General features: G+C 54.3%; 1 protein-coding gene across 1 annotated transcript; it reads left to right on the top strand.

The window, feature by feature from the left end:
* Positions 1 to 346: 346 nt before the first annotated feature.
* Positions 347 to 9,103, top strand: GPR4 (G protein-coupled receptor 4). Its single transcript, XM_075610049.1, has 2 exons — positions 347 to 434; positions 7,855 to 9,103. The coding sequence occupies exon 2, from the start codon at positions 8,063 to 8,065 to the stop codon at positions 9,101 to 9,103; it is 1,041 nt and encodes a 346-aa protein (XP_075466164.1). The 5' UTR covers positions 347 to 434; positions 7,855 to 8,062.
* The last annotated feature ends 728 nt before the right edge of the window (positions 9,104 to 9,831 follow it).

Below are 9,831 nucleotides of genomic sequence, written 5' to 3'. Positions count from 1 at the left end.
TTTTTCACATGACTGTATGTATGTATGTGCACATGTTCATCGCTCTGCAGGGTCACATGCTCTGCACATAGTGATCGCGGCCTGCAGGGTGACACGCTCTGCACATGTTCATCGCTCTGCAGGGTGACACACTCTGCACATGTTGACCGCTCTTTGCTCTGCATGGTCACACGCTCTTCACATAGTGATCGCTCTGCATGGTCACACGCACTGCACTCTGCACATGCTGATCGCTCTCCATCACTCTGCCTCTGCAGGGTTAATCAGTTGGCCGTCCCTCTGGGTGTCTCTCAACTCTCTCACACGCTCTCACATGCCAAACGTTCTGCGCTACTCTGTTCTGTGCCGGGCTCTGCGCTTTATACTCCACTCTACAGATCGCTTTGCAGTTTACAGACTTTGCTGTACAGACTGCACACCGCACTCCCTGCCAGGTATGAGCGCTCTAATTTATATATAACTACTAGGGGTCTATTGCTCTGCTGTAATGTATATATATACGCATACTAGGGGTAAATAGTTTTGCTGTAATGTATATATACATACTAAAGGGCCTATTGCTCTATTGAAATGTATATATACATACTAGTGGTAAAAAGCTGCTGTAATATGTATGTATGTATATATATACACACATACATACTACGGGTCTATTACTCTACTTTAATGTATATATACATACTAGGGGTCTATTGCTATGCTCTAATATATATATATATATATATATATATATATATATATATATATATATATATATATATACACACACATATACATATACATACACACACATACATTCTAGAGGCCTATTGCTCTGCTGTAATGCTAATGAATATATACATACTAGGAATAAATAACTGCTCGAATGTGTGTGTATATATATATATTATATATATATATATATAATATATACATACACATACATACATGGGTTATATTGCTCTTGCTCTGCTGTAATGTATATATACATACTAGGGGTAAATAGCTCAGCTGCAATATATGTATATGTATATGTATATGTATATATATATATATATATATATATGTATATATATGTATGTATGTATGTATGTATGTATATATATATATTGGTTATATTTCTCTGCTGCAATGTATATATACCTACTAGGGGTAAATAGCTCAGCTGTAATGTGTATATATACATACTAGGGGTCTATTGCTCTACTGTAATGTATGTATAGAGATATATATATACAGGCATACCCCGCATTAACGTACGCAATGGGACCGGAGCATGTATGTAAAGCGAAAATGTACTTAAAGTGAAGCACTACCTTTTCCCACTTATCGATGCATGTACTGTACTGCAATCGTTATATACATGCATAACTGTTGTAAATAACGCATTTGTAACAGGCTCTATAGTCTCCCCGCTTGCGCACAGCTTTGGTACAGGTAGGGAGCCGGTATTGCTGTTCAGGACGTGATGACAGGCGCATGCGTGAGCTGCCGTTTGCCTATTGGCGATATGTACTTACTCGCGAGTGTACTTAAAGTGAGTGTACTTAAAGCGGGGTATGCCTGTATATATATATATATATATATATATATATATATATATATATAAGAAAAAGATCACTTGTGAGCACAATCACATCTTAGGCAGGTCTGCAAACCTGCTTTTCACCATTATCACCTAGCACAGCATGGGATTAAAAGATGTGTTAACAGCGAGCATTAGTTTATAAGGGTTCCATGTAAACATGGATTTCAGGCAAAAGGTGACACGGTGTGCTCATTTGCATGTAATTTCCCAGAATTCCTTACTACAGTGGGAGCACTGTATGCTAGGTGATAATGGTGAAAGGCAGAGTTGCAGACCTGTCTAACATGTGAATGTGCTCACAAGTGATCTTTTTATTTGGTATACGCTATACGGTGGAGGGTTCTTGTTGCCTTTTTCACCCACCAGAACTTAAAATGTGATGGTATATACATACACAGTGTGTGTGTGTGTGTACCACTTTAATGTATACATACATGAAAGGGTTATGTAGCTTAGAGCTCCCTTCCAACAGTTAACACTCTAATCTCTCTGTGTATATACAGCTTGTATATCAATATACATAAATATTTATATATAACAGCGACAGAGCTGTCTGTCTATTAATCTCTCCCTCTCTCTTTCCCCGCTCCCTTCCAACCTCTCTCTCCCTATCCCTCCTTTCGGTCCCTCTCTCTAACTTTCTCACATTCACACACACTCTCATCCGGGACGAACATTAATGAGGTGTGTCAGAGATAGAGATAGCCAGGGGAAGCACTCTCTTTAGACAGTGCGTCTAGACAGGGTAATCAACGAGACCACAATGTGGCTGACTACAGCACACTTAGACTGCTCCCCCCACCACATATCGCTCTCACACTGCACTCGCCCCCCCCCCCCCACCGCACACACACATTGCTCTTAAACATGTCCCGCGCTCACATCACTTGTACACTACTCTTCCCATCACTCACACACTGCTTCCCCCCCACACATCCCTCTTACACTGCCCCCCACCCCACACTCCTTTCACAGCTCCCCCACACCCACCCCTCTTACATGGCTACTGCCCACATCGCTCTCACACTGCTCCCCCACACACATATCCCTCTAACACTGCTCCCCCAACCATCATTTTTACAGTGCTCCCTCCACCCATTGCCCTTACACTGCTCCCACCCATCGTTCTTGCACTGTTCTGCATTCCAGCACAGCTTCTCCTCCGCATGCAGCGCTCTTACACCGCTTCTCCTCCGCATGCAGCGCTCTTACACCGCTTCTCCTCCGCATGCAGCGCTCTTACACAGCTTCTCCTCCGCATGCAGCGCTCTTACACTGCTTCTCGCTCTTACACTGCTTCTCCTCCGCATGCAGAGCTCTTACACTGCTTCTCCTCCGCATGCAGCGCTCTTACACTGCTTCTCCTCCGCGTGCAGCGCTCTTACAGCGCTTCTCTGCGTGCAGCGCTCTTACAGCGCTTCTCCGCGTGCAGCGCTCTTACAGCGCTTCTCCGCGTGCAGCGCTCGTACACAGCTTCTCCTCATGCTGAGCTCTTACACTGCTTCTCCTCCGCATGGTGAGCTCTTACACTGCTTCTCCTCCGCATGCAGTGCTCTGACACTGCTTCTCCTCCGCATGCAGCGCTCTTACACTGCTTCTCCTCCGCATGCAGCGCTCTGACACTGCTTCTCCTCCGCATGCAGCGCTCTGACACTGCTTCTCCTCCGCATGCAGCGCTTGTACACTGCTTCTCCTCCGCATGCAGCGCTTGTACACTGCTTCTCCTCCGCATGCAGCGCTCTTACACTGCTTCTCCTCCGCATGCAGAGCTCTTACACTGCTTCTCCTCCGCGTGCAGCGCTCTTACATTGCTTCTCCTCCGCGTGCAGCGCTCTTACAGCGCTTCGCCTCCGCGTGCAGCGCTCGTACACAGCTTCTCCTCATGCAGCGCTCTTACACAGCTTCTCCTCCGCATGCAGCGCTCTTACGCTGCTTCTCCTCCGCATGCAGCGCTCTTACACTGCTTCTCCTCCGCATGCAGAGCTCTTACACTGCTTCTCCTACGCATGCAGCGCTCTTACACTGCTTCTCCTCCGCAAGCAGAGCTCTTACACTGCTTCTCCTCCGCATGCAGCGCTCTTACACAGCTTCTCCTCCACATGCAGAGCTCTTACACTGCTTCTCCTCCGCATGCAGAGCTCTTACACTGCTTCTCCGCATGCTGAGCTCTTACACTGCTTCTCCTCCGCATGCAGTGCTCTGACACTGCTTCTCCTCCGCATGCAGCGCTCTGACACGGCTTCTCCTCCGCATGCAGCGCTCTGACACTGCTTCTCCTCCGCATGCAGCGCTCGTACACTGCTTCTCCTCCGCATGCAGCGCTCTTACACTGCTTCTCCTCCGCATGCAGCGCTCTTACACTGCTTCTCCTGCGCATGCAGCGCTCTTACACTGCTTCTCCTCCGCATGCAGCGCTCATACACTGCTTCTCCTCCGCATGCAGCGCCCTTACAGCGCTTCTCCTCTGCATGCAGCGCTTCTCCTCCGCATGGAGAGCTCTTACACGGCTTCTCCTCCACATGCAGCGCTCTTACAGTGCTCCTCCGCATGCAGCGTTTCTCCTCCGCATACAGCGCTTCTCCTCCGCATGCAGCGCTCCTACAGCGCTTCTCCTCCGCATGCAGCACTCTTACACCGCTTCTCCGCATGCAGCGCTTCTCCTCCGCATGCAGCGCTCTTACATTGCTTCTCTGCATGCAGCGCTCCTACCGCGCTTCTCCGCATGCAGCGCGCTTACACCGCTTCTCCTCCGCATGCAGCGCGCTTACACCGCTTCTCCTCCGCATGCAGAGCTCTTACACTGCTTCTCCTCCGCATGCAGCGCGCTTACACCGCTTCTCCTCCGCATGCAGAGCTCTTACAACGCTTCTCCTCCGCATGCAGCGCTCTTACACTGCTTCTCCTCCGCATGCAGCGCTCGTACACAGCTTCTCCTCATGCAGCGCTCTTACACCGCTTCTCCTCCGCATGCAGCGCTCTTACACTGCTTCTCCTCCGCATGCAGCTCTCTTACACTGCTTCTCCTCCGCATGCAGCGCTCTTACACTGCTTCTCCCCCGCACCCAGCGCTCTCACACTGCTTCTCCTCCGCATGCAGCGCTCTTACAGCGATTCTCTGCATGCAGCGCGCTTACACCGCTTCTCCTCCGCATGCAGCGTGCTTACACCGCTTCTCCTCCGCATGCAGCGCTCTTAAACTGCTTCTTCTCTGCATGCAGAGCTCTTACATTGCTTCTCCGCATGCAGCGCTCCTACAGCGCTCCTCCGCATGCAGCGCGCTTACACCGCTTCTCCTCCGCATGCAGCGCACTTACACCGCTTCTCCTCCGCATGCAGAGCTCTTACACCGCTTCTCCTCCGCATGCAGCGCTCTTAAACTGCTTCTTCTCTGCATGCAGAGCTCTTACATTGCTTCTCCGCATGCAGCGCTCCTACAGCGCTTCTCCGCATGCAGCGCGCTTACACCGCTTCTCCTCCGCATGCAGCGCGCTTACACCGCTTCTCCTCCGCATGCAGAGCTCTTACACTGCTTCTCCTCCGCATGCAGAGCTCTTACACCGCTTCTCCTCCGCATGCAGAGCTCTTACACCGCTTCTCCTCCGCATGCAGCGCTCTTACACTGCTTCTCCTCCGCATGCAGCTCTCTTACACTGCTTCTCCTCCGCATGCAGCGCTCTTACACTGCTTCTCCTCCGCATGCAGCGCTCTTACAGCGATTCTCTGCATGCAGCGCGCTTACACCGCTTCTCCTCCGCATGCAGCGCTCTTACACTGCTTCTCCTCCGCATGCAGCGCTCTTACAGCGATTCTCTGCATGCAGCGCGCTTACACCGCTTCTCCTCCGCATGCAGCGCGCTTACACCGCTTCTCCTCCGCATGCAGCGCTCTTACACTGCTTCTCCTCCGCATGCAGCGCTTCTCCTCCCGATGCAGCACTCATACAGCGATTCTCCTCCGTGTGCTGCGCTCTTATACTGCTTCTCCTCCGCATGCAGCGCTCTTACACTGCTTCTCCACATGCAGCACGCTCACACCGCTTCTCCTCTGCATGCAGCGCGCTTACACCGCTTCTCCTCCGCATGCAGCGCGCTTACACCGCTTCTCCCCCGCACCCAGCGCTCTCACACCGCTTCTCCTCCGTATGCAGCGCTCTTACAGCGATTCTCTGCATGCAGCGCGCTTACACTGCTTCTCCTCCGCATGCAGCGCGCTTACACCGCTTCTCCTCCGCATGCAGCGCGCTTACACCGCTTCTCCTCCACATGCAGCGCTCTTATACTGCTTCTCCCCCGCACCCAGCGCTCTTACACTGATTCTCCTCCGCATGCAGCGCTCTTACAGCGCTTCTCCTCCGCATGCAGCGCTCTTACACTGCTTCTCCTCCACATGCAGCGCTCTTACACTGCTTCTCCCCCGCACACTGTGTTCTTACACGGCTGCCCCCGCACCCAGGCCTCTTACACTGCTCCCCCAGCACCCAGGGCTCTTACACTGCTCCCCCAGCACCCAGGGCTCTTACACTGCTCCCCCCGCACCCAGGGCTCTTACACTGCTCCCCCCGCACCCAGGGCTCTTACACTGCTCCCCCCGCACCCAGGGCTCTTACACTGCTCCCCCTGCACCCAGGGCTCTTACACTGCTCCCCCCGCACCCAGGGCTCTTACACTGCTCCCCCCGCACCCAGCGTTCTTACACTGCTCCCCCCGCACCCAGGGCTCTTACACTGCTCCCCCCGCACCCAGGGCTCTTACACTGCTCCCCCTGCACCCAGGGCTCTTACACTGCTCCCCCTGCACCCAGGCCTCTTACACTGCTCCCCCCCCGCACCCAGGCCTCTTACACTGCTCCCCCCCCGCACCCAGCGTTCTTACACTGCTCCCCCTGCACCCAGGCCTCTTACACTGCTCCCCCCCGCACCCAGCGTTCTTACACTGCTCCCCCAGCACCCAGGGCTCTTACACTTCCCCCCCGCACCCAGGGCTCTTACACTGCTCCCCTCGCACCCAGGGCTCTTACACTGCTCCCCCCGCACCCAGCGCTCTTACACTGCTCCCCCCGCACCCATGGCTCTTACACTGCTCCCCCCGCACCCAGCGCTCTTACACTGCTCCCCCTGCACCCAGGGCTCTTACACTGCTCCCCCCGCACCCAGCGCTCTTACACTGCTCCCCCCGCACCCAGCGTTCTTACACTGCTCCCCCCGCACCCAGGGCTCTTACACAGCTCCCCCCGCACCCAGGCCTCTTACACTGCTCCCCCCGCACCCAGCGTTCTTACACTGCTCCCCCCCGCACCCAGCGTTCTTACACTGCTCCCCCAGCACCCAGGGCTCTTACACTTCCCCCCCCCGCACCCAGGGCTCTTACACTGCTCCCCTCGCACCCAGGGCTCTTACACTTCCCCCCCCCGCACCCAGGGCTCTTACACTGCTCCCCTCGCACCCAGGGCTCTTACACTGCTCCCCCCGCACCCAGCGCTCTTACACTGCTCCCCCTGCACCCAGGGCTCTTACACTGCTCCCCCCGCACCCAGCGCTCTTACACTGCTCCCCCCGCACCCAGCGTTCTTACACTGCTCCCCCCCGCACCCAACGCTCTTACACTGCTCCCCCCGCACCCAGGGCTCTTACACGGCTCCCCCCGCACCCAGGGCTCTTACACGGCTCCCCCCGCACCCAGGGCTCTTACACGGCTGCCCCCGCACCCAGGGCTCTTACACTGCCCCCCCCCGCACCCAGCGTTCTTACACTTCTCCCCCCTGCATCCAGCGTTCTTACACTGCTCCCCCCGCACCCAGCGTTCTTACACTGCTCCCCCCCGCACCCAGCGTTCTTACACTGCTCCCCCCCGCACCCAGCGTTCTTACACTGCTCCCCCCTGCATCCAGCGTTCTTACACTGCTCCCCCCGCACCCAGCGTTCTTACACTGCTCCCCCCGCACCCAGCGTTCTTACACTGCTCCCCCCGCACCCAGCGTTCTTACACTGCCCCCCCCCCCCGCACCCAGCATTCTTACACTGCTCCCCCCTGCATCCAGCAGTCTAACACTGCTCCCCCCGCACCCAGGTGACAGATGTCCAAGGGAGAAAGAATGTCGCTGATTAGTTATCAAGTACTATAGTGTTTATAATGAGAGCGAGAGGGCTGTGTGGAAAGAGCACGAGAGGGAGAGAAAAGGAGAGATATTTAGAGAAAAAAGGGGAAAAGAAAAGGGATGGGGGGAGAGATGGACAGAGAGTTAGATAATCCTGGTATATACCAATATTCACTTCATTTTTCCCTCCACAGAGACTCTGCTATTCCTGCGTGAGGTGGTGCAGCACCAGAGGAAGAAGACTGTGCCATGAGCCAATATGTGCCCCCCGCTTGAGTCCATACATAAAGAGAGGCCTGTGCTTCCCCTGATCCAGTGCAGCCCAGGGAGGGAGAGAAAGGGAGGGAGAGATACAAGGTGGGTGGCAAAGGGCAGCCTGTTATAAGGTCCTCTCTCCCCACCATGTCAAACTCTACCCCTCCCGACGCCTGCAACGTGGATTCTGGCCTGGACAGCATCCTCCCCCCCTCCCTTTACGCGCTGGTTTTCGCCCTGGGCCTCCCCACCAACCTGCTGGCCCTATGGGCTGCCTGTCTGCAGGTGCGTCAAGGCCGCGAGTTGGGGATATACCTCCTCAACCTCTCCCTGTCTGACCTCCTGCTCATCTGTGCCCTCCCACCCTGGATAGACTACTACCTGCGCCGTGATGTCTGGGGTTATGGCACTGGGGCGTGCAGAGTCTTCACCTTTGTCTTCTACACCAACCTCTATGTCGGCGCGGCCTTCCTCTCCTGTGTGTCCGCTGACCGATACTTGGCTGTGGCCCACCCCCTGCGCTTCACAGGGGCCCGGCGCATGCGCACGGCGGCCGCAGTCTCCGCCATGGTGTGGGCGCTGGAAATGGCTGCCAATGCCCCACCTCTCCTGGGGGATGCCCTCCACCATGACCGCTACAACCACACCTTTTGCTACGAGCGCTACCCCATGGTGGGGAGGGCAGCGGCTGCCGCCAATGTGGGCCGGGTGTTCGCCGGCTTCCTGTTACCCTGGGGGGTCATGCTGCTTTGCTACGCCGGAGTTATGCGTGCACTGCGGGGAAGCGTGTCGTGCGAGCGTAGCGAGAGGCATCGGGTACGCAGGCTGGCATTCGGCTTGCCATGCGTAGCTCTGCTTTGCTACGGGCCGTACCACGCGCTCCTGCTACTCCGCAGCCTCGTTTACCTGGCAGGGGGGAGTGGCGAACGAGGGTGTGCCTTCGAAGAGAGGCTGTTCCCAGCGTACCACGCCGCGTTGGCGCTTGCAACCCTTAACTGCCTGGCGGATCCGGCCTTGTACTGCTTTGCCTGCCCTGGAGCGAGGGGGGAGGTGACAAGGGCGCTGGGGGGGTTGGTGGCATTGGTGATGGGAAAGGAGCGAGGGAGGTGGGGGGGAGGAAGGGGAGTTTGGGCAGAGGAGGTAGGGATGGGGCAGCTGAGGGCGGGAATGGTGGAAGAGATGGTGTGAAAGGGGGACGGGAGGAGAGGTAGTGTCAAACACATGCTTTCTCAGGTGGATGTGTGTGAGTGTTAAAGAGGGTTAACAACAACAACAACAATCAAGATTATGGTAACCTTAAGGACTTACAACTAAAGAGTCCTTGGTCCCCTTGTTCACCCATAAAAAAATGCACAAATTTAATAAAATCCCAACTATGCTTACAGAAAAGATTACAAAATAGTCAAATAATACCCGTCCGTTTCTAAAATAAAAAGGTAATAAAACAGAAACCGTACACATTGCCAACTGAAGCCTTGTGAACAGCGACCCCAAGATGCCTTGTAATAGGGTCCCACAGGGGATCATGAGACGCGCACACACGTATCCCAAAGACGAATCTAATGTGGTAGTCTTACACACACCTTTTTATACCCAAAATGTCTCGGTGCTAGAATCCAGATCCCCGAGAGTCGTGTCCCTTCTCCCCTAGCCATGGACCGTTTTTCCAACCTGGGGTCTAGGACACTCGCTTGTTTTGTAATTTAGTCAGAGATAACAAAATACTCCCTTGCTCTCTCCCAGTAGGTACCAGATTCATTTTACCAGTGGCATTATAGTTATGTTAGCCTCCCGGTCACACACATATGCATTGTAATAGTAGTAGCACTGGAGAGGAATATCGAGGGTAAGCGACATATACGGATTCTTCATATTTTGAAGGAAAATAACGAGGTTTAGCTTATTCGATGACCATT

This window comes from Ascaphus truei, chromosome 7, assembly GCF_040206685.1.
Source record: "Ascaphus truei isolate aAscTru1 chromosome 7, aAscTru1.hap1, whole genome shotgun sequence".
NCBI lineage: Eukaryota > Metazoa > Chordata > Amphibia > Anura > Ascaphidae > Ascaphus > Ascaphus truei.
This window is presented reverse-complemented; position numbering and strand designations above follow the sequence as displayed.

Excerpts from the sequence above, each read along its gene's own strand:
- GPR4 (XM_075610049.1), top strand. The coding sequence starts at position 8,063 with ATGTCAAACTCTACCCCTCCCGACGCCTGCAACGTGGATTCTGGCCTG.